We start from the raw sequence: 25,297 nt of genomic DNA on the forward strand, positions 1-25,297 counted from the left end.
GCAACACGTGTGGAGGAGGATCAGTCATATCCTCGTCATCCAGACAGATTTGACCTGTATCCTCAGCTGCTGTGTTCAACTGGTCTGACTGGTCGCTGCTACTGGGAGGTCGAGAGGAGAGGAAACGTTGATATATCAGTGAGTTACAGAGGAATCAGCAGGAAAGGAAACAGTATAGACTGTTGGTTTGGAGGAAACGATCAGTCCTGGAGTCTGAGCTGCTATGATGGTGGTTACATTGTCTGGCACAATAAGAGACGGACTGACATCACCTCCTCCTCCTCCTCCTCCTCCTCCTCCTCCTCCTCCTCCTCCTCCTCCTCCTCCTCCTCCTCCTCCTCCTCCTCTGTCTCTTACAGAGTAGCAGTGTATGTGGACTGTCCTGCTGGCTCTCTGTCCTTCTACAGAGTCTCCTCTGACTCACTGATCCACCTCTACACCTTCAACACCACCTTCACTCAACCTCTCTATCCTGGTTCCTGGTTGAGTCTGTGTTGAGTGAAGCAGAGTCTCCTCCTGTCACAGAAACCTTCTCACTGTTGAACAGACAGTTCAGTCTCTACATGTCTGTCTCTGTCTCTCACGTTTTCACATTCATGGATTAAATCAGTTGATGTTTTAAACTCTTCTCAGTGATTCTTGTAAACTTCTTCCTCTTCCTTTAAAGATGGAAGCGTCGATTATTACAGGACAAAAACCACGGTGACTTTTACTCAGCTGCTGATGAAGGACGAGGCCTAATATCACCAAGCTAAAAGTCTCTGAGCCGCCAGCGTCACTGAGGAGAAAAACACATTTTAAACACATTCACTGTTCATGTTCAACTTTACAGGCTGTTTGTGAGCTGCTCACAGCTAAACACACACAACAAGAAACACAACTGGAAACAAACATCATGTTGTAGAGACACTGAATAGAATGAATTACATGTGATTTATTTTTCTTTGTGTTTTCACTGAATCAAATAAAACAATGTGAATCAGTTTTATATGTAATGGACATTTCCTGCTGATGTAGAGCAGCACAAAAACCATCAGCTACTAATCCTACCAGACAATGATTTTATCTGTTACCGTGACGCTGAGTTCATGAAGTTTGTAGATTTAAATTTATCTTGACTTTGAGACTGATTGTTTTTTATTATATATTTCTATAATTATTACCTAACTGCTGTTTCATTTTCGTTTATTAGTGATCATTGATTGGTTCATGGATTGTTTGGGATTTGATTGGCCGTGCGCAAGGGGCTTTCATTAGATCGAGAGCTAAATGGATAGAGGAGGGGGGAAAAAATTCAGCAGTTGGGTTAGGGTTAGGGTTGGACTTTTAACTTTGAATGACCTGACCGAAATAAATACATTTTTATTCATTCATTCATTCATTCATTCATTTTGCCTTCTCAGCTTATGCCCCACACATCTGGAATCATCTACAACTAACTCTTAAGTTAAACTCATTTGTCCCATTCAATCACTTCAAATTATTAATTAATAATTCCCTGTCTTCCATTTGTAATTGTTTCCTCTGATGTCTACTGTCCTTTACTGTATTTTATTGTGTATATCTGTTCTGTTTTGTTTGTTTTGCTCTGTACTCTCGTCTGCACTGTAAATGAGGCTTACCTCAGTGTACTAACGAGTTTAAATAAAGGTAACTAAACTAAACTAAAATTCATTCATTCATTCATTCATTCATTCATTCATTCATTCATTCATTCATATGGGATGGGCCACAGTGGTGGGATGGCACGAAAAAAAAAAATTCATTCATTCATTCATTCATTCAACTACGTAGTAACTGTACCGGCTCAGTTTGTTTTCTCTACCGGAGTCCCTTTCTCCTATTCTCTCCGCTGCCCGTGAACGCACCAGAGCCTCTGTTGGCATGGCGACGGACAAACGTTAGAACAGCCCGGTTCAGAAACACGGAGCAGATCACGGAGCTACCGACGGTTTAACGGAGTTTAACGGAGTTTAAAGGAGGGTTTAACAGACGGTTTAACGGAGGATTAACGGTGAGTTGAACTGAGTTTAACGGAGATTTAACGGACGGTTTAACGTAGGAGAGTTTAACGGAGTTTAACGGAGGGTAACGGAGAGTTAATAGACGGTTTAACGGAGGATTAACGGACGGTTTAACGGAGAGTGGAGCTGGTTGACACCGACAGGAACGAACGGGACTCGAACCGGGGCCGGGATGTGTGAGAGCAGAGCGGTGCCGAGCGGACAGGTGTACCGGCAGCTGTTCGATGCCCAGGTGAGTAACTGTTAACGGACTACTGGGGAGGGGAGTAACGGATTACATGTAACGTTAACATGTAACGGCGCTACGTAGGCTAATTAATCAGGATACAGAAAGGTAACTGTAATCAGATTACCGTGTGTTTGATAAAAAAACAAAACAGGATTACATTAAATCAAACGGTAGAGCAGAGACACTTTACGACACAACACACCAGCTGGGTTTCCATGGAGACCGAGTCAGGTTTTAACTGATCTGGTTCATTTCATGTATTAGTTTATTAGTAACGGGACTCTGCGTATTCATGAACATACAATAGGCTGTAAGGATGTAAACACCAGATTTATCCGTAAAGCTCATCTCCATCTGCAGCAGTTCACACTACAACAACATGAGACAAGAACTAAACACAACACAACATGGTACAATTATTATATATCACAATATTAATATATACAATAATATATCACACAGTAGCTTCAGTCAGAAGCAGCAAGGAGGAGGACAGAATTAAAATGCATTTAATCCACAAAAGTGCTGTTAAGATTTATTAAAGAGCATCTGGTCAAGTGGTCTGGTCCGGTCCGGTCTGGACTGGTCTGGTCCGGTCCCAGAACCAGGACATGGACCAGAACCAGGACCAGAACCAGAACCAGGACCAGAACCAGGACCAGAACCAGGACCAGACAACATTCAGTTTCACCGTTTACATGATGTCATTTTACTGTGGATCAGTGTCAGTAAAGGTATATTCCACCTGTATTTCCACCTGTATGTCCCTGTTTGAAGGGTTTTCTATGGAGTTTTTCCTCAGTGGATGTGAGGGTCAAAGGTCAGAGGATGTTGTTATGATGGGATGTAAAGATCTTTGAGACAAACTGCCTGTTTATTCTGACTGAGCTGTTCATGGAGCAGTTTCATTCAGTCTGAACTGAGACTGTTTATTGATCCAGACCAGCATGTGGAAAATCCTCTTGTAGCAGTAGCAGAGAGGACAGGATGCTAAAGAAATAAAGAATCATTAAAATATAAAGGATTTACTATGTACAAGAGTATGAATATATAGAAGAAACAAAGATATGTACTGTTGTGTACAAAACTATTAAAGTAGAAACCTGTAGTTTGGTCAAGACGCTGCACAGTGAGTAGTCATGAAGGCTACAGCTCGTATCAGTGAACAAGGTGGAAATACACAAGAATAAATATAGAAGAGAAAAACAACAGAGTGTGAAATGGAGAAGAGGTTTGTGTAATAGTTGTCAGATCAGCAGCTGCAGGTCTGAACATCTGGCTCCATGAGAACATCTGGAGGCCAGAGGTCAGAGGTCAACAGCTGTGTGTGAAGTGAGAATAACATGTATAATACTAATAACATATCAGAGTTTATCTACTGGGTTTTATTGTGAAATTCAGCAGATGCTCAGTGTGTTTGACTTCCTGTTTGCAGTGATGTAATCTAGGTGGATGGCTATTGGCTGAGTGACATGTTTGGTGTTGAAGTAATGATCCATAAGTAACTAAAAGTAATCTGGTACATTACTAGAGTGAGTTGTATTACTGTCTGTGTCTGTGTTCCAGGTGCAGCTGTCCAGGTGTCTGCTGGCTGCACGCAGAGACACCAGGACAGACTGTCTGTCTGCTGAGGACAGCAACACACACACACACTGCAGCAGGTACACACACACACACACACACACACACACACACACACACACACACACACACACACACACACACACACACACACACATCCTTGTAAATCTATCTTTGTGAGGACATGTCATTGACATAATGTATTCCCTAGCCCCGAACCCTAACCTTAAAGCAGAAGTAAGCGATCCGGTGGTTTTGGCTAATGCTGCGTTCCAGGCAGGCTTTTGAAACCGTAAATTACAGCTTCATGTCACGACTTACGACTTTGTAGCGTTCCAGGCAACCCACTCGTGTTTCTCCGACCTGTTTTACCGGTGAAAGTCACTATAACGGCCACTCGTAACTTCTGACCCGTGAACTCGTACCAGATTGAACTGGTACGAGTTCACAGGTCGGAAAAACACCAGTTACGAGTTGCCCTGAACGCACCATAACAGTCCTCGTCCCTACGTCACCACATTCACGCGCATCCCTTGGCTGCACACACAGAGAGGACTGCCCCTTTATGCCGTTCTCTCTCCTCATTGGATAAAACTTGTAGGATACGAGAAAAGTTTTCTCCTGGGCTCAGAGCAGAGCAGAGTGACTGACAGACCCGTGTTTCAGACCAAACACTCTATAGAAGTGATTGCTGTCGGAAGATACAACTATTTAAGACTTATATTAACACAAATATATCACTTACTTCTGCTTTAAAGGGACAACGAGGAGTTTTGTAAAAGCAAAGTGTTTTCACTACATGTATGAGCCTCCGCACCGTGAAATTCTTTGACCGGTGCAAGACAGACTCATGTTTTCATTCATCAAGAATTAAAGTCAGAGGTTGGAAGACGATCACATACCGTCGTAGTTCCCACCATAAACGGAGATTCATACGGCGGCGTTATTCTCATGACTCGCCACGAAACCGAAAGTAAAGAAACGCTGGTCGGCTCGCCCAGCATTTCCACCACCACTAATAATAACAAAATAACCATAGAGACAAAACCATAGATTTATCTAAAATGGACCATTAACAAGTGGTAACGGAGATTCATCCACATTAATATGAGACTTTTTTATAACCAAATAGAAACTCCTCGTTGTCCCTTTAAAGGAGCAGTCTGTAGGTTTTGGTTTACCATTAGCGCTGAGAGGTTCAGCTCTATGATACATCCCATAATGTCAGTGGAGGTTTTAATCTGTAAGTGAATAAACAGCAGCTGGATGTGGACACGACTCTGTGCTAATGTTTATGTATTTGTGTATTTTAAATGTTTCAGGAGAGCAACCAGAAACTAGAAAATTTCCTCTGGGGAAATTTTGAAAGGTTGCTGCTGGTTTTACCATCTCTGTCAACATGGGAATCAAACCCACGATCTTAAAGCAGAAGTCAGCGATCCAGTCGTTTTGGCTAATGCTGTGTTTCAGGTAGGCTTTTGAAACCGTAAATTACAGCTTCAAGTCACGACTTATGACTTTGTAGCGTTCCAGGCAACCCACTCGTGTTTCTCCGACCTGTTTTACCTGTGAAAGTCACTATAACGGCCACTCGTAACTTCTGACCCGTGAACTCGTACCAGATTGAACTGGTACCACTTCACAGGTCGGAAAAACACGAGTTACGGGTTGCCTTGAACGCACCATAACTTCTTGTCAGCCGATGGAGTTAGCAGCCCCCGCCCTCGTCATGGATCTATTGGTGCTCGTCCCTACGTCACCAGCGGTGGGCGGAGACAGCGACGCACCGCACGTAGCCCCGAACGAGGATGTGACGCAATGACGTTGCGTTCTCATGCTGCGTTCGAGATGACTCGGAATTCAGAAAGTCCCAAAACTCCGATATCCGAGCGTTCAAAGAGACGCACCACGCCAGAATAACAAAAAAAAGATGTTAAAGTAGGCTACATGAAATAAAAATAAATAATAATAATAATAATAAAATAATAAATAACCATTAACTACCTACACCGAGACAAACTTTCAAATTCATATTCAAAGTGTTTCACGCAGCTAAGTTGCCTCGTATGTGAACACCTGCAGTCCCTCCACTCTTTTCCGTGTTTTCCCCGTGGATGGTTTAATAGGAACTTTTTTTAATGCAATGAAAATGATTTGATTTTGCCCACAACATGCTTTCAGACAAAAGCAGGGCACAAAAAACAGCAGTGAACAATGAGTCTGTACTTCACAGTTCTTCTACTGTGTAATATTTTAAAGTGGGAGAAATAAACAGCAGTAAAAACACCAGTCTCTCCACTCAGGTTGTAGCGGCCCTTGGTTCCCCGAGAAAGGAGGCGGAGAGTTTCATACGGGTGCATAAGTTTATTGCCTTGGTGTAGCACCGTGAAAACTATGTGGGAATATACAAAAAAAAACACATTACACTTCACATAGATTCAAGAAGCACCCAACTTATCACTATAAAAAAAGCAAACAAACAAAACTACATTTTATTAACCCATTACAATATTACTAAAACCTTATTTAAAGAATTAAAATATAATGTGAACGGCATCACCCCAAAACAAAAAATAAAACAAGACATCAAAAATAAAGAAATAGCCCAAAATTCTGATACACACCTTGTTCCACAAACCAAGGGAGCTAATAGAATGGAAGGTGCCGACTCTAACGTCTGTCTCCAAATAATAACAAAACAAGACCAAACTATAAGGAAAACTGCACCAACACAAAGATTACAAATAATTCTACAAAGAAAACTCACTCAAAAAGCCACGAACATGGTCCAAACAAAGCCAGCAGCACAAACACTGCGCCAGCCAGGGGAGAACAAAGGGAGGATGGTGGAGATGCACACAGGTGAGCGCACACACCCACAGGAAGAGCTGACAGGTGACAGAGGCCTCCTCCCTTTTATACCCCGCTCCCTTGACAAGAAAACTGACCACTAGATGGCAGTAATACACTGACCTTTACACAGATCATGTGACCTCCTCCCCTCCCCCCACTGCCTGTTCAAAGTTTACTTTCACTTTTGAGCCAGCGTCTTTCGTGGCAGTTCTTTTTCAGCTGTTAAGGTAAGGTAAAAGTTAAAATGTTTGATCGCTGATCAATATGGGCTGTAACTGCCTATCACTAATTACAGACTGTTAGATGGCGTTTTCTCCATAACTTCCAGTGTTTTAAAATTCTTGTGTGAATGCGTATGTAGTAGGCTGTGTCTCCCAATATGTGTCCCCTGTGTTCCTTGTTTTTATCATGTAAAGCACTTTGAGCTGTCGTGGGCATGAAAAGTGCCATACAAATAAAGCCTGATTGATTGATTGATTGATCATCGATCAATACTGCGTATCACTAATCAATACCAATACTGCCTATCACAGATCAATACTGAACACCTTATGTTGTTATCAGGGTTTTCCTGAGACTTTACTGATGATTGATTTTCCAGTGTTGATCAATGTTCAGCAACAGGTTCTTCACAGTAACTGAGTACATTTAGTGCAGTACAGTTGTGAGGTATTTGTACTTTCCTTGAGTATTTCCTTGTTGAGCTACTTCCTGCTTGTACTGCAGCTCATGTACCTGACAGGTGAAGCTACTGGTCACTTTCCAGCTGCAGGTTGTAGATTAAAAACACTGTCTTTGTGTCCCCACCATTCATGTCTGTGATTACACACAGCAAACACTCTGGGTTATTGATTATTGGACACAAATCATCAATATTGTTCTGAAGAATTGTTTTAGAGCTGCAACAGTTTTACATTTTTCAAGCAGAAATGTTCAGTTTTTAGCCTCAAACACTGAAGAATTCCTTGTTTTCTTTGACTGTAAACTGAATGTTTTTGTCTCTTTGATTGTTGCTGTGGACAAAACAAGACGTGGCCTCAGACTGAGACGAACTTTGTTTCCTGAAATTTGATGGAGCAGACGATGAATGGATTGACAGAGACAATAAGTGAAGAGTCTTGTTCTCTCTCTGAATTTCCAGTGAGTGAAATGACTGAATGTTGTGATAATGAAGCTGTGAGGTGAAATAAGTTTACTACCTACACCGGGACAAACTTTGCATTCAAAGTGCTTCACGTAGCTAAGGTGCCTAACGTGTGAACACCTACAGCCCCTTACTCTTTTTCCTGTTTTCTCCGTGGATGGTTTAATAGGAACTCTTTTTTTAAAATGCAATGAAATGTATTTTATTTTGGCCACAACATGCTTTTAGACAAAAACAGGGCACAAAACAAAACAGCAGTGACCTTGTGCAATATAATCATACTAAAAACATGAGGCAGCTCATTACTGCTGCTTAGTGCCTACCCTCTACAATGCAGCCGTCTGGTCCAACGTAGAAACATGAGTCACAGTTCTTCTACTGTGTAATGTTTTAAATATTTAGGGTTCAGTGGGAGAAATAAACTGCAGCAAAAACACCAGTCTCTCCACTCAGATCTGCAGCTTCATGACGCCATCTAGTGGACTGATAGTAGAAGTACAGCAGCTGATGGCAGCTTCCTCTTCCTCACTGCTGTGTGACTGCATTCAGCTGACACTGATATGAAGCAGAGGAGAAGAGCCAATCAGTGGAGGAGCAGCTGGAGACATGGTGGACATGTGAGCTGCTGTGCACATGAATGATGTGTGTTTCCTCTGCAGGTGAAGCTACAAAGTGTGTGTGAGCTGATGTGGATGTGAGCTCAGCAGCATGGATCAGTGTGAGGACAGAGAGGAGGGAGCCCCTCCCTCTAAAACCAAGAGCCAGACCACAGACCACAGGTCAGAAATAAAACTGTCAGACTTTTCTCCCTAAAAGTCAGTTGTTGTGTTTATTAAAAAAATGAAGATATTTGTCATCAGTTTTTCTCCAACAGGCACATTTATCAGTTGTGTTGTTGTTTCAGGATGCAGCAGCAGAGACCAGACTCTCCTGAACCCAGCTGTCTGTCTTTAAAGAGCAACATGTCAAAGGAAGATGTCATTGAATTTAAAGGAGGACTAGGTTCAGCTGATCAGATGTAAGACAAAACTAGATTTCAAAGCTTTCGAGTCTCTGTTGAACGTTCTTCCTGTGGAGTCAAATTTCAATGATTCTCCATAAAATCAGAGTTATAACTCGGATACACATTGTCCCTACCTGAACATCCACATGTTAAAGTACAAGTGACGTCTTTTACAACCTGGACCTTATTTCTGGCATAAAATAAGGTAATTTACTCACCCATGTAACTTTGGTGTCACTTTGGACAATATTTAGGTCCATTCAAGAGTTTATGAATATAGCCATATAGGCAAGGCAAGGCAATTTTATTTGTATAGCCCGTTTTTACAAACAGTTTGTCTCAAAGGGCTTTACATGGCATCGTAGCAACATCCTCTGTCCTTAGACCCTCACATCGACTGAGGAAAAACTCCATGGAAAACCCTTTTAACTCATTGAGTGCCATTGATGTCTATGGACGTCAATCAAAATCCAACGCTTGAGTGCCATTGACGTCCATAGACGTCAAATGCAGTTTTCTGCGGCTGGTAAATGGGGACGCTGTCGCGCACACTGTGAGTAATTTTGGGGCTTCTGGGATGTGTAGAACGAAGAAGACTGTACATCAGAGCAAGAAGTGAAGAAGAAGGAGAAGACAGCGCGATCGGTACAGAGATAAAAAAGTTGGAAAAAGTTTCTATTTCTAGAGAAAAAAAAAAGATCAGCGCGGTGAGTCGCTGCCGCGTCCAGCAGAGAGGCTGAAGACGCCATGACGTCTCCCTCCCTACTTCAGAGACAATGCAGCAGGAGGAGAAGTAGGAGGGGGGGGGGGGGGGGGGGGGGGGGGGGGAGGGGAGGCTGAGGGGGCAGCAACTGCTCGTACTTGTTGTATTTTAGTTGTTGTTGTTGTTGCTTTGTCTTTTTTGTGTGTGTGTGGGGGGGGGGGGTCAATGAAAAAACATGTGAAATTAAATTTTCAGATGTCTTACATGTTTTTGAAACCAAAATTAAAACAGATAAATCACTGTTTTTCTTGAGAGACTCTCTTTCACAAAAATGCTTTTTTTTTTTTTTTTTTTTTTTTTAAGTATATTTTTTGGGCATTTATGCCTTTATAGATAGTACAGTTGAGACAGACAGGAAACGGGGAGGCAGAGAGAGGGAATGACATGACGCGGGACTCGAACCGGGGCCGACTGCAGCGAGGACTGTGCCTCTGTACATGGGGCGCCCGCTCTAACCACTACGCCACGCGACGCCCATAAGTGGTCTTTTTGGTGCAACTAGACTCTATTCAACTTAAGATATATCAAGAATGGAACAAGGTACAAACAAATGTTTTTTTCCCTAGTTAAATAGAGAGTCTCCTCTTTCCTTTGAGCTGTTTGGTGTTTTCAGAGTCATAGTACAAAATATTCTCTGGGTCTTGACATATTACTCAAAATGCCCCAAAACGCTGGCACATGGCACTGACCATTTTATGAAAGGGCTGGCACTCAATGAGTTAACAGGGAAAAATCGGAGAAACCTCAGGGTGAGCAACAGAGGAGGGATCCCTCACCCAGGACGGACAGACGGGACAGAGATGTTGTTGTTGGACAAGTGACGTCTTTTACAACCTGGACCTTATTTCTGGCATAAAATAAGGTCATTTACTCACCCATGTAACTTTGGTGTCACTTTGGACAATATTTAGGTCCATTCAAGAGTTTATGAATATAGCCATATAGTGGGAGTGATTGGGGCACTGAAATGCAGATAACACATTATCTGTTATCGTCATCCAGGGTCTGCAGAAAGCTGACAAATATTCAGCCAGGTTGCATAAAACTGCAAAACTTTTCTGCATTCATGTTCCATGTATCTAAACTATTTAACATGAGTTGTGTTGTTGTTTCAGGATCCAGCAGCAGAGACCAGACTCTCCTGAACCCAGCTGTCTGTCTTTAAAGAGCAACGACTCAAAGGAAGTGATCGTTAACTTTAAAGGAGGACGTGGATCAGCTGATCAGATGTAAGCTGTAACTGACAGTCAGACTCAGGTTATTGTAGAAATGAACCAGTTTGTACGACGTGTTGTTGGACCAGGTCTGAAACCAAAGTGTCTGTGTCTGTTGTGAACGTCCTCAGGGGACATATAAAGTCCATCTTGTATTATCTCTCTGTCCTGATGTTGACTTGACACTGATTCCTCCACAGAGTGGACCAGGAGAGCTCAGAGGTTCCCAGTGGTCAGTCTGCCCAGCAGCATCAAACACACCTGGACTCCATATTTATGGTGAGGACATGTCCAACAGCTGCTGTTACATCTGTTGTGTTCACCATCATCTCCATGCTGCACTTTGACACCAGTGGATTGTCAGTCTGTCAGGTTTTAGTTTGATGCTGTCACTCATAGAGTTTCTGTTCCAGCTGCTGGAGGAGAACATGGTCACTTTTGTCAAGAACGAGCTGAAGAAGATCCACAAGCTTCTGAGTCCAGATTACCCAGAATGCTCAGGGAGTCAGAGGGAGGATGAGGAGGATGAAGAGCAGAGGAGGAGCAGCAGAGAGGCATTAGTGAAGATCACAGTGAATTTCCTGAGGAGGATGAAGCAGGAGGAGCTGGCTGAGCGTCTGCAGAGCAGTAAGAGGATTTCTCTAAAGATTCAACATGATGGACAAATGAGACGTTCACTGACATCAACACATGGAGGGAAACATGTTCATAAAGTCGTTATTTAGAGGAATTATCATGTTATATTTTCTTATTGGTCTGATTTCTTGTGTTTTCATTCAGAATATTTTGCTCCAGTTTGTCGTTGTAAACTCAAATCTGCCCTGAGGAAGAAGTTCCAGTGTGTGTTTGAGGGGATCTCTAAAGCAGGAAACCAAACCCTTCTGAACCAGATCTACACAGAGCTCTACATCACAGAGGGAGGGGCTGGAGAGGTCAATGATGAACATGAGGTCAGACAGATTGAAACAGCGTCCAGGAAACCAGACAGACCAGAAACAACCATCAGACAAGAAGACATCTTCAAAGCCCAACCTGGAAGACACCGACCAATCAGAAGAGTGATGACAAAGGGAGTGGCTGGCATTGGGAAAACAGTCTTAACACAGAAGTTCACTCTGGACTGGGCTGAAGACAAGGCCAACCAGGACATATACTTCACATTTCCCTTCACCTTCAGACAGCTGAATGTGCTGAAAGAGAAAAAGTTCAGCTTGGTGGAACTTGTTCATCACTTCTTCACTGAAACCAAAGCAGCAGGAATCTGCAGGTTTGATCAGTTCCAGGTCGTCTTCATCTTTGACGGTCTGGACGAGTGTCAACTTCCTCTGGACTTCCACAACACTGAGATCCTGACTGATGTGACAGAGTCCACCTCAGTCAACGTGCTGCTGACCAACCTCATCAGGGGGAAGCTGCTTCCCTCTGCTCGCCTCTGGATAACCACACGACCTGCAGCAGCCAATCAGATCCCTCCTCAGTGTGTTGACATGGTGACAGAGGTCAGAGGGTTCACTGACCCACAGAAGGAGGAGTACTTCAGGAAGAGGTTCAGAGATGAGGAGCAGGCCAGAGAGATCGTCTCCCACATCAAGACCTCACGAAGCCTCCACATCATGTGCCACATCCCAGTCTTCTGCTGGATCACTGCTGGAGTTCTGGAGGAGCTGTTGAAGACCAGAGAGGGAGGAGAGCTGCCCAAGACCCTGACTGAGATGTACATCCACTTCCTGGTGGTTCATCTAAAACTGAAGAAGGTCAAGTATGATGGAGGAGCTGAGACAGATCCACACTGGAGTCCAGAGAGCAGGAAGATGATTGAGACTCTGGGAAAACTGGCTTTTGAGCAGCTGCAGAAAGGAAACCTGATCTTCTATGAATCAGACCTGACAGAGTGTGGCATCGATATCAGAGCAGCCTCAGTGTACTCAGGAGTCTTCACACAGATCTTTAAAGAGGAGAGTGGCCTGTACCAGGACAAGGTGTTCTGCTTCGTCCATCTGAGTGTTCAGGAGTTTCTGGCTGCTCTTCATGTCCATCTGACCTCCATCAACTCTGGACTCAACCTGATGTCACAACAACAAACAACATCCAGGTGGTCTCAAGTGTTTAGAGACAAATCTACACATTTCTACCAGAGCGCTGTGGACGAGGCCTTAAAGAGTCAAAATGGACACCTGGACTTGTTCCTCCGCTTCCTCCTGGGTCTTTCATTGGAGACCAATCAGACTCTCCTACGAGGTCTGATGAGTCAGACAAGAAGTGACTCACAGACCAATCAGAAAACACTCCAGTACATCAAGAAGAAGATCAGTAAGAATGTGTCTGCAGAGAAAAGCATCAACCTGTTCCATTGTCTGAATGAACTCAATGATCGTTCTCTAGTGGAGGACATCCAACAATCCCTGACATCAGGACGTCTCTCCACAGATAAACTGTCTCCTGGTCAATGGTCGGCTCTGGTCTTCATCTTACTGTCATCAGGAGAAGATCTGGACGAGTTTGACCTGAAGAAATACTCTGCTTCAGAGGAGACTCTTCTGAGGCTGCTGCCAGTGGTCAAAGCCTCCAACAAAGCTCTGTAAGTGTAGAGATAGTTGGATTTATTCATCATTGTATAAAAAACTGTCTTTTCAACAGGACAGAAAATAAATCCCTTTCTTCTTTAATTCCTCATGATCATCTCTTCAGACTGAGCGGCTGTAAGCTCTCAAAGAGAAGCTGTGAAGCTCTGTCCTCAGTCCTCAGCTCCCAGTCCTCTAGTCTGAGACACCTGGACCTGAGTAACAACAACCTGCAGGACTCAGGAGTGAAGCTGCTGTCTGGTGGACTGGATAGTCCACACTGTAGACTGGAGACTCTCAGGTGAGGATCCATCCAGCTGTTTATCTGATGCCACTTGAACACAGCAGCAGGTGTTGACAGAGGGTTCCTGTGTGTTGTTGTGTGTGTTCAGTCTGTCAGGATGTCTGGTCACAGAGGAAGGCTGTGATTCTCTGGCCTCAGCTCTGAGCTCCAACCCCTCCCATCTGAGAGAGCTGGACCTGAGCTACAACCATCCAGGAGCCTCAGGAGTGAAGCTGCTGTCAGACAGACTGAAAGATCCAGACTGGAGACTGGACTCTCTCAGGTATGGAGAGGCTGCTGCAGCCACACACACTGTCTGATAGAGGAGGAGGAGCTGGAACATTTTCTATCACACCTGGTATTAACATCTGTCTCAGGTGATTGATGCATTGATAACATCAGATCTGATCACTGAGACCATATCCAGAGGTGGTGTAGGCCACAGTGAAGCTCCGCCCACTCCACTGACGTCCTCTGTCTCAGTCTGACTCGTCCCAACACAGTTTATACTGAAGACAAAATCTCTGAGTGTTTCAAACATGAGCTGTGCAGCTTTCATCAGTCACAGTGATGAACTACTGGGATCAGGAGTTTCTCCTCCTGATGACTTCAGTGTCTTAAATTGAATTCACCTGTAAAGGTTATAGTGCATTTTAGATGCATTCTGAAATTTAACCCAAAAGCCAAACATCCCTAACTTTTTGTGAGTACTACTGTATCTCATATAATGCATAGATCTATGTGATATGCAGCAGCCTGGCTCCATACAGCAGCCTGGCATCTGGCATAGTGGAGTCAGGCCTCATCTGACAGCTCAGTGTGATGTAGGCTACGGCCAACGGCCTTTATTGGAGGCAGGCTTTTATCTGAGGGAAGCCTTTATTTCTAAATCCCTCCTTTTATTTTTACACATAGCGACCAAGCTCATCGTTCATTAGCTCATCTTCATCTTCTTCACGTGCTTTTCTCCTCGCTGCGCTGTCGGACCTGGGTCTCTGTCTCCGTTACGCTGTATCGCTTCAATCCCATTCAAGTCGCATTTTTAGTCGCGCGCTGCAATCCGTCTTCGTACATGAATCTATAATATATCCATGCTCCGGACACAGAGCAGAGACCCAGGCCCGACAGTGGAAAGCTGTCCCTCTCTGAAGCAGAGGACGAGGCCCCCCCCCCCCCCCCCTCAATAAACAGTTCTGACGTCCATGAGGCTGCACTTCAGACTGGTGCGGTCAGCGGAGGGAGACTGACATGAACTGCGTTGAGATTTTTTTTGCCCCTACTGTAAAACATTTGTGGCTTTGGCAAAAACATCCGGGGCTTGAGCCCAAGTAGCCATCCCCTAACCCCGCCCCTGTTCGGGTGCAAAGTCACTGTTAACGAAATCAACATCTAATTTGTCCCTTCACGATAAAGTTTGTAACGTGTCTGTTTGGAGCAGCTGCTGACAGTGACAGTTTCCTCATCACTAAACCTGAGCGACCATCTGATCCTCACTCACATCGTGACGACGGGACAAAGTCTTTTGGACATATATTGTATATTCTGTGTTTTTCCTCTCTATAACCGTCCGGCGGGGAATTAAAAAACAAAACAAAATGCCCGTGAGTCCAGCCCCATCGGGTCCACGGTCCAGGCTTCCAAGGGGGGGGGTTGCATATGGTCATTGTCCCCACCACTTTTCAAAGTAAACTGACGCCCTTGGCTGTGGCTCCTGTGGAAACCTGCTCACAGCCTCATTCTTCAGCTTCCTGGGGAGTTTTCTTCAAACAAACACAAGTTGTGTTCACACTCAGTGTTTCTCACTAAACTCTCTGTTTCACTGAGCTCTAACAAACGTGTCTTCACACGTGCCTTTCTTTGTATATTGTGGGATACCTGGGCTGGTCAGCTCCACCTGTTGTGTCTTCATCTTCTTTGCTGTGACGTGTGTTTGTGCAGCTTGAGAGTCAGAGAGTGAAAGTGTGTGTCTCACACTGCAGTGACATCACATGGAGAAAAGACATGATGAAGTGTTTCCTCCTGGTCTCCTCCTGCTCTGTATCATCACTAGATAAAGACTCCAGCTCCTTCTTCTCTGTGCTCAGTGTTCATCCATACATACCAGCCTCCATGTGAACACAGTGATAAAACAGTGTGTGTGTGAGAGCCATGTAATGTCCATGTGTGCATGCTGACAGAGAAGGTGCTGCTCTGACCCCCCTCCTTCTTTCAGGGTGGAGCCTGCTGGAGTCCCATGGTTGACACCAGGTCCATGGAGATGTAAGTCTGTTTTTACTTTGAGCAGCACATTCAACCATTTTCACACTGTCACATCACTGACCTCATGAGTCTTCATCAAACTGTCAATAACTGATCAATGATCAATAACTGCAGCTGTCTTGTTCTCTCCATCAGATTCCTGTCCACTCACAATCGACACAAACACAGTGCACACAAAGATCAAACTGTCTGACAACAACAGGAAGGCAACATATGTGAAGGAGCGTCAGTCATATCCTGATCATCCAGACAGATTTGACTGGTGGGAACAGCTGCTGTGTTCAACTGGTCTGACTGGTCGCTGCTACTGGGAGGTCGAGAGGAGAGGAGAGGTTTCTATATCAGTGAGTTACAGAGGAATCAGAAGGAAAGGAAACAGTGATGACTGTTGGTTTGGAAGGAACGACCAGTCCTGGAGTCTGTTCTGCTATGATGGTGGTTACTACGTCTGGCACAATAACAAACGGACTGACATCATCTCCTCCTCCTCCTCCTCCTCCTCCTCCTCCTCCTCCTCCTCCTCCTCCTCCTCCTCCTCCTCCTCCGTCTCTAACAGAGTAGCAGTGTATGTGGACTGTCCTGCTGGCTCTCTGTCCTTCTACAGAGTCTCCTCTGACTCACTGATCCACCTCTACACCTTCAACACCACCTTCACTCAACCTCTCTATCCTGGGTTTAGACTGGACTGGTCCAGTCCTGTTTCCTCAGTGAGTCTGTGTTGAGTGAAGCAGAGTCTCCTCCTGTCACAGAAACCTTCTCACTGTTGAACAGACAGTTCAGTCTCTACATGTCTGTCTCTGTCTCTCACTCACGTTTTCACATTCATGGATTAAATCAGTTGATGTTTTAAACTCTTCTCAGTGATTCTTGTAAACTTCTTCCTCTTCCTTTAAAGATGGAAGCGTCGATTATTACAGGACAAAAACCACGGTGACTTTTACTCAGCTGCTGATGAAGGACGAGGCCTAATATCACCAAGCTAAAAGTCTCTGAGTCGCCAGCGTCACTGAGGAGAAAAACACATTTTAAACACATTCACTGTTCATGTTCAACTTTACAGGCTGTTTGTGAGCTGCTCACAGCTAAACACACACAACAAGAAACACAACTGGAAACAAACATCATGTTGTAGAGACACTGAATAGAATGAATTACATGTGATTTATTTTTCTTTGTGGTTTTACTGAATCAAATAAAACAATGTGAATCAGTTTTATATGTGATGGACATTTCCTGCTGATGTAGAGCAGCACAAAAACCATCAGCTACTAATCCTACCAGACAATGATTTTTTCTGTTACCATGACGCTGAGTTCATGAAGTTTGTAGATTTAAATTTATCTTGACTTTGAGACTGATTGTTTTTTATTATATATTTCTATAATTATTACCTAACTGCTGTTTCTTGGAAACTGGAGCCAATTAACACTCATGACTTCATTTTTGTTTATTAGTGATCATTGATTGGTTCATGGATTGTTTGGGATTTGATTGGCCGTGCACATTCCTGTTCAACGACACATGGTTGTATGGTTTCAAGCTGACACAATAAAATATAAAATAAACATGAACTCATGTTGAAGACCATGTTTTTTATTTCGCAAGTCTGACTATAGCAGGTGACAGCAGGTACGAGTCGTTTTGGCTGCTGGGCTGAGTGATTTCAAAAGCACAAGTAGTTCCAAGTATTTGCTTCATGTGTCGTAATGTTACATCATTGTACATGATTATTTCAGAGCGTGGTGAATGTGCAGGTCACAACTTGTCCACCTCCATTGTGTTCACTGGGCAGCTCACGTCTCTGCCCCGCCGATCTCAAAACAACATGCACCAATAATTAAAGGTGATGAACCTACTGCTATGACTATAGGGAATACGGCAATAGGAGAAATTGCCAAAATGTTGAACTATCCCTTTAACACATCATCACCCAGTTCACAAACCAGTTCTGCTAACATGAAACTGTGGTCATTAGATGTTAAACCGTATTAGTTTGATCCCAGTCCAGTAAATGTCTGAGACGAGCTACGTTAGCATGGCTAACACGGAGCTAACGGGCAGCTAGCCGCTTCAGCAAAGAGAATCGTTTTTTCACATTAACTCTAATACTAACTTGGTTGTTGACGGTCTCATGTTCTTCGGTCAAAACACACAGGAGGGCACACAGGGGAGTCACCAGTGCTCTTGTGGAATATAGCTACAAAAAGTTCAATAAGAATTAGACACATTCAGGAAAAAAAATAAATTACTGAATTGTGATATCAGCTCCCTCTGGTCTGTTAGCACCGTTGGACGAGTCATAGATGCAGTGAAATGAAAACTGACTAGGTTGACTATGTAGAATTACCAGAACAACAACAGAAAAAGAATTCCAGCAGTCGATTGCCAGACCGTTGCTAGGTCAAACGGGTCGTTGCTAGGGACAGGAGGAGAACTATGCAGGATATTTACCTTATGTTTCATTTTTACCGTCATTAACAGCAGAATAAATGACTTGTAGCTTGTTACAAGGAGAGTGGAGGCTCTGCAACATACGTGTTTATGACAGATAAGACTACACAACTACACCCATCCTAACATGTATATGATAATCCATTGATCCACCCATTGATTATTAAAAAGGCTTGGTTAGAGTAGAGTAGAGAATACTTATGCTTTCAGCATTCACACTAATGACAGTACTAAGACCCCCTCCCCAACTCAAGCAATAACTGTATCAACCACAAAGTCACGTCCGCTCTGTTCACAGTCGTGTGACATGATTTCTCAGAAAGGTCTTCCTGTGGTGTCGCTCCACTTCACTTTGCTGTGACAGCAGCTCAGAGACCAGTCGACTGTCACTGACTGATGGACAAACTGATGAAGACCCTCACATGTTAAAGTCCTGATGGAAAGTCTGTAAGTTCTGTTGCTTTTCTCTCTTTCTCACTCATTCTCTCTTTTCCTGTTTGCAGTTCCCTGTTTTCTACTTCCTGTCTTTCCTGTTGTGTTCACTGTCGTCATGTTAATGTCTCTACTCTTTGACTGTGAAGTGATTATAGACTGATGCTGATGCTTCTCTCTGTGTTTCCTCTACAGGTGAAGGAAGAGCGACTCTGACTGGATGTGGGTCTGAATTCACCTGGTGAGTGTCGTCTTTGTTCTACCACTCAGCTGGTTCATGTTCTCAGTCCAGAGGGGAACTCTCCTTTGTTCTGTTTGTTCTCCAGTGGATAAAGGTTCAGTTGTACATGAAGGAAGGTGGTGAATGTTGTGTTTTAAACATTTAGCTATTGAAGGGGAACTATGCAAGATTTGAAAGAACAGTTTGATGTGAGAAGGATTTGAACTTTCCTTCCTTCAGCACCACCTGCTGGTTGACAGCAGAATGACACTGTGGTGGACAGGTGTGTAAACCTTGTTGTGTAAACCTTGTTGTTGTGACTGAGTGCAGCTCTCCCTGCAGGTGGAGGCTCAGCCCTCACTTCACTTTGCTGAGGAACAGATGAGTGTAGTTCACAGTTGTTTTTCACTACAGCCACTTGTTCAGTAACTCTGATGGAGGATTTGTCTTATTTTCATATCTGCACAATTCCATTAAAAAGCTCTGTATATTTACACAAATTTAATACTGAAATAATAAGTCCTAAAAGTAACAAAGGGAAGGAGACATGAAGTTTAATGACAGTACTGAGACTTCCTCCCCCACTCCAGCAATAACTGTGTCAACCACAAAGTCACGTCCGCTCTGTTCACAGTCGTGTCACATGATTTCTCAGAAAAGTCTTCCTATTGTGCAGTTTCAGGCTACATGTCTATTCTTTGTGTTTTTCTCTCTTTATTTCTCACCACCACGTTCCAGGTTTTGCTCGTAGCCACGTGAAATGGTGCGCCCTGTTGGTCCTATTAGATTTAAGCGCAGCATTTGATCCTGTAGATCACAGCTTACTCCTCGGCAGGCTCAGGGACTGGGTGGGCGTGACGGGCTCCGCCCTAGCTTGGTTTGCATCATACCTCAGCAACAGATGTTTCTCGGTGGCCGTCGGTCCCTACAGGTCAGACTCCACCCCCTTGCATTGTGGGGTACCTCAAGGCTCTGTTCTGGCCCCTCTCCTGTTCGCCCTGTACTGCTCCCACTCAGTCACATCATCAGTAAGTTTCCTGGCATTTCCCATCACTGTTATGCAGATGACATTCAGCTCCATTTTTCATTTACACCTGATAAAATACAGGGCTTCAGCACCCTCCTGGATTGCCTGGCAGCTATTGAAGGCTGGATGGCAGCCAACCTCCTGCAGCTAAATACTGCAAAGACTGTGGTTCTAGTCATAGCCTCCAACTGTGTCACAGCCAGGGTACAAGACCATCCCGGACCACTCAAGAACCACATCCACACAAACATCAAGAACCTTGGAGTGCATTTTGACAAATCTATGCATCTAGAAAAACATGTGAAAACCCTCTCCCGAAACGGGTTCTTCCACCTGAGAAACATTGCCAAGCTCCGTTCCATAGTTTCCCACTCAGAACTAGAAATGTCAATACATGCTTTCATATCATCCAGACTGGACTACTATAACTCACTCTTCACATGCCTTAATCAGTCATCCATCGACCGCCTTCAATTTGTCCAAAATGCAGCTGCCAGACTAGTCTCGTAAACCAGCCTCTCGTGGAAATGCATTTCATTTCATTTAATTTCTGAGGGAGAGTCTGGCCTCATTCCCCATGTCAGCGTTTGGGGGGGCCGGGAGCTGAGCGGGAGTAGTAGCGTTGACAGACAACCCCATTCAGCCAATCAGCAAGTTGGTGTAGTGACGGGGCTTTGCACCAGTCGGTCCCTGATTGGCCAACGTGTTGTGTCAATCACAGCGGCGACGCTGATTGGCTCGGCCTTCTGAGGGTTTCAAGCCAAACGCTACAACGGGGATGAGGCCAGACTCTCCCTCAGAAATGAAATGAATTGCATTTCCGGGAGCTGCTGGTTTACGAAGCTACTGCCAGACTACTGACAAGGTAAAAAAAAAAAACAGACTACTGACAAAGTCAAAAAACCCTACCACATCACACCCATTCTTGCCACTCTGCACTGGTTACCGGTCCCGTTCAGAATTCATTTCAAGGTGCTGCTACTCACTTATAAAGCCCTCCACTGGAGAGAGGAGGGGGTGTGACTCACCATCAGTGGGAGACGTGTGCCTGGTACCACGCATTTTTTTCATAGCGTCCGGTGTCCGGTGGACACGGCCCCTACTGCTCTGAGCGCCCGTGACCAACGGCCGTGTCCACCAAACACACTTTTGGAGTGGTCGCTCTCTCTCTCTCTCTCTCTCCCTCGCTCTCCCTCAGAACGCTGCCGTTACCAGGTTATAAAACGAGCCGCTTGACAAGTGCGGCGCTGTTCCAAAAGTTGAACATATTTCAACTCTGAGTCTGAGCGCCACAAAAACAAAAAAACGCCGAGAGCTTTTTTTCTTCCCGGCGAGGGCGCTGAGTGGTGTGCACGCCGAGCTCTATAGGATCTGAATGAAAAGTAGACGCCCAGAGCGCTAAAAGGGCGTCCGGTGGACACGGCCCCTTTATGTCAGAAGAGGTATTTTTTTCACGGCACCCCTGACGCAGTCAGACGGCACCCCAGTGTGCCGCGGCACCCACTTTGAGAAAGGCTGATCTAAACTATATTGTCTTGAAGTTCTAAATGTGTTTTATACTGATTGTGTGATTGACTGTCCTTTTTAAACAGAGCAAATCATTTTTATACCATACCTTATTTTGGATGCTTGATTTAATTTACTTTGCACACAAAAACAGATTTCACAAAAACCAAAAACTACCAGGGTCAAAATTATGAGACTGTGTCTGAGGAGCAGACTGAACACTGAAATACCTTCTGTCTTTTGTTGGCCATCACTGCTGTGAGTCACACTGATGTTTGTCCTGTGTACAGATGGAGGACATTTCAGATTTATCCTACCAGTGTTAAATACTGTATATTAATTAACAAACCAGGGATGTGATGGCACTAAATAGAGTCACATCCCTTACCATGATAAATTGTGGTATCAGTCTTGGTGAAACAGTGTCACTGATCTGGTTCTGTCAGGCAACAAAGATGGCGACATCTGTGAAGGAGCAGCTGCTGCAGATTTTGATGAATTTGGGGAACGAAGAGCTGAAACGCTTCCAGTGGTACCTGCAGAATGATGACTTACTGGATGGTTCCCCTGCCATCCCAAAGTGTGAGCTGGAGGATGCAAGCAGAGTGGACATGGTGGACTTGATGGTCGGCATGCACACTACTGACAAAGTTCTGCAGGTGGCGAGGTTAATTCTGAAGAAGATGGGAATTAATGAAGGTCAGTCAAGGGAAGTGCAGCCAGTGTTTTACCTTTGTTAAATATCTTGGCTTTGTAACTATTTCCACACAGAGGACAATGTCAACTGGGTTGGTCCTGCTACTCCTCATGATTAATGATTCCCTTTCCTCCAACAGGACAAGACCCGTCAGCAGCAGCAGCAGGTGAAGTTAAACACCTTTTGTGAGGGGATGTCACATTTAACTGTTGTAGTCATCACCATGACTACATGAATTTAGATCCAAATATTTCTGTGTTTAGATTCATTCACTGTGACCTGTTGTTACAAGGACCTTTACCTTATTGTCCTATTATCTGTTGTTCATTCATTCAGAAGCTCTTCACAAATGCCAGCCTAAACTCAAAGACAACCTGAAGGAGAAGTTCCAGTGTGTGTTTGAGGGCATCGCTATAGCAGGACATAAAACCCTTCTGAACCAGATCTACACAGAGCTCTACATCACACAGGGAGGGACTGGAGAGGTCAATGATGAACATGAGGTCAGACAGATTGAAACAGCGTCCAGGAAACCAGCCAGACCAGAAACAACCATCAGACAAGAAGACATCTTTAAAGCCTCAACTGGAGGAGACCGACCAATCAGAAGAGTGATGACAAAGGGAGTGGCTGGCATTGGGAAAACAGTCTTAACACAGAAGTTCACTCTGGACTGGGCTGAAGGCAAAACCAACCAGGACATACACTTAACATTTCCCTTCACCTTCAGAGAGCTGAATGTGCTGAAAGAGGAAAAGTTCAGCTTGGTGGGACTTGTTCATAACTTCTTCTCTGAAACCAAAGCAGCAGGAATCTGCAGCTTTGATCAGTTCCAGGTCATCTTCATCTTTGACGGTCTGGACGAGTGTCGACTTCCTCTGGACTTCCACAACACTGAGATCCTGACTGATGTGACAGAGTCCACCTCAGTCAACGTGCTGCTGACCAACCTCATCAGGGGGAAGCTGCTTCCCTCTGCTCGCCTCTGGATAACCACACGACCTGCAGCAGCCAATCAGATCCCTCCTCAGTGTGTTGACATGGTGACAGAGGTCAGAGGGTTCACTGACCTAATGAAGGAGGAGTACTTCAGGAAGAGGTTCAGAGATGAGGAGCAGGCCAGAGAGATCATCTCCCACATCAAGACATCACGAAGCCTCCACATCATGTGCCACATCCCAGTCTTCTGCTGGATCACTGCTACAGTTCTGGAGGAGCTGTTGGAGACCAGAGAGGGAGGAGAGCTGCCCAAGACCCTGACTGAGATGTACATCCACTTCCTGGTGGTTCATCTAAAACTGAAGAAGGTCAAGTATGATGGAGGAGCTGAGACAGATCCACACTGGAGTCCAGAGAGCAGGAAGATGATTGAGTCTCTGGGAAAACTGGCTTTTGAGCAGCTGCAGAAAGGAAACCTGATCTTCTATGAATCCGACCTGCCAGAGTGTGGCATCGATATCAGAGCAGCCTCAGTGTACTCAGGAGTGTTCACACAGATCTTTAGATTGGAGAAACGCCTGTACCAGGCGGCCAAGGTGTTCTGCTTCGTCCATCTGAGTGTTCAGGAGTTTCTGGCTGCTCTTCATGTCCATCTGACCTTCATCAACTCTGGACTCAACCTGATGTCGGGAAAGAAATTAAACTTTAAACTTTTTAAACTGTTCAGAGACAAATCATCACATTTCCACCAGAGCGCTGTGGACGAGGCCTTAAAGAGTCCAAATGGACACCTGGACTTGTTCCTCCGCTTCCTCCTGGGTCTTTCACTGAAGACCAATCAGACTCTCCTACAAGGTCTGATGACACAGACAAGAAGTGACTCACGGTCAAATCAGAAAACAGTCCAGTACATCAAGAAGAAGATTGAAGAGACTCCCTCTGCAGAGAAAAGCATCAACCTGTTCCACTGTCTGAATGAACTCAATGACCGTTCTCTAGTGGGGGAGATCCAACAGTCCCTGACATCAGGACGTCTCTCCACAGATAAACTGTCTCCTGCTCAATGGTCGGCTCTAGTCTTCATCTTACTGTCATCAGAAGAAGATCTGGACGAGTTTGACCTGAAGAAATACTCTGCTTCAGAGGAGGCTCTTCTGAGGCTGCTGCCAGTGGTCAAAGCCTCCAACAAAGCTCTGTAAGTGTAGAGATAGTTGGATTTATTCATCATTGTATAAAAACACTTCTGTCTTTTCAACAGGACAGAAAATAAATCCCTTTCTTCTTTAATTCCTCATGATCATCTCTTCAGACTGAGCGGCTGTAACCTCTCAGAGAGAAGCTGTGAAGCTCTGTCCTCAGTCCTCAGCTCCCAGTCCTCTAGTCTGAGACACCTGGACCTGAGTAACAACGAACTGAAGGACTCAGGAGTGAAGTTGCTGTCTGGTGGACTGAGGAGTCCACACTGTAGACTGGAGACTCTCAGGTGAGGAACCATCCTGTTTATCTGATGCCACTTGAACACAGCAGCAGGTGTTGACAGAGGGTTCCTGTGTGTTGTTGTGTGTGTTCAGTCTGTCAGGATGTCTGATCACAGAGGAAGGCTGTGCTTCTCTGGCCTCAGCTCTGAGCTCCAACCCCTCCCATCTGAGAGAGCTGGACCTGAGCTACAACCATCCAGGAGCCTCAGGAGAGAAGCTGCTGTCTGCTGGACTGGAGGATCCAGACTGGAGACTGGAGTCTTTCAGGTATGGAGAGGCTGCTGCAGCCACACACACTGTCTGATAGAGGAGGAGGAGCTGGAACATTTTCTATGGCCCCGTTCACATCTGGTCACACCTGGTATTAACATCTGTCTCAGGTGATTGATGCATTGATAACATCAGATCTGATCACTGAGACCATATCCAGAGGTGGTGTAGGCCACAGTGAAGCTCCGCCCACTCCACTGACGTCCTCTGTTTCAGTCTGACTCGTCCCAACACAGTTTATACTGAAGACAAAATCTCTGAGTGTTTCAAACATGAGCTGTGCAGCTTTCATCAGTCACAGTGATGAACTACTGGGATCAGGAGTTTCTCCTCCTGATGACTTCAGTGTCTTAAATTAAATTC

General features: G+C 44.7%; 1 protein-coding gene and 1 long non-coding RNA gene across 2 annotated transcripts in view; both read left to right on the plus strand.

Annotated features, from left to right (window-relative positions):
* LOC310991860 (uncharacterized protein) overlaps nt 1–25,048 on the plus strand; it is a gene marked incomplete at its 3' end in the record, with an annotated part of 138,445 nt that extends 113,397 nt beyond the window's left edge. The window contains exons 11-19 of the mRNA XM_083979791.1: nt 10,696–10,826; nt 11,012–11,090; nt 11,225–11,438; nt 11,592–13,389; nt 13,500–13,673; nt 13,765–13,938; nt 24,496–24,669; nt 24,758–24,931; nt 25,045–25,048. Of these exons, the coding sequence (XP_083835917.1) occupies nt 10,696–10,826; nt 11,012–11,090; nt 11,225–11,438; nt 11,592–13,389; nt 13,500–13,673; nt 13,765–13,938; nt 24,496–24,669; nt 24,758–24,931; nt 25,045–25,048 (2,922 nt within the window). The remainder of the gene's footprint in view (nt 1–10,695; nt 10,827–11,011; nt 11,091–11,224; nt 11,439–11,591; nt 13,390–13,499; nt 13,674–13,764; nt 13,939–24,495; nt 24,670–24,757; nt 24,932–25,044) is intronic.
* LOC310991397 lies at nt 6,858–8,598 on the plus strand. The gene is made up of 3 exons (XR_014595621.1): nt 6,858–6,914; nt 7,717–7,827; nt 8,491–8,598. It is a non-coding gene; the product is annotated as an uncharacterized lncRNA (long non-coding RNA).
* Nucleotides 25,049–25,297: the final 249 nt, after the last annotated feature.

This window comes from Trachurus trachurus (genome assembly GCF_905171665.1).
Source record: "Trachurus trachurus genome assembly, chromosome: 9".
NCBI lineage: Eukaryota > Metazoa > Chordata > Actinopteri > Carangiformes > Carangidae > Trachurus > Trachurus trachurus.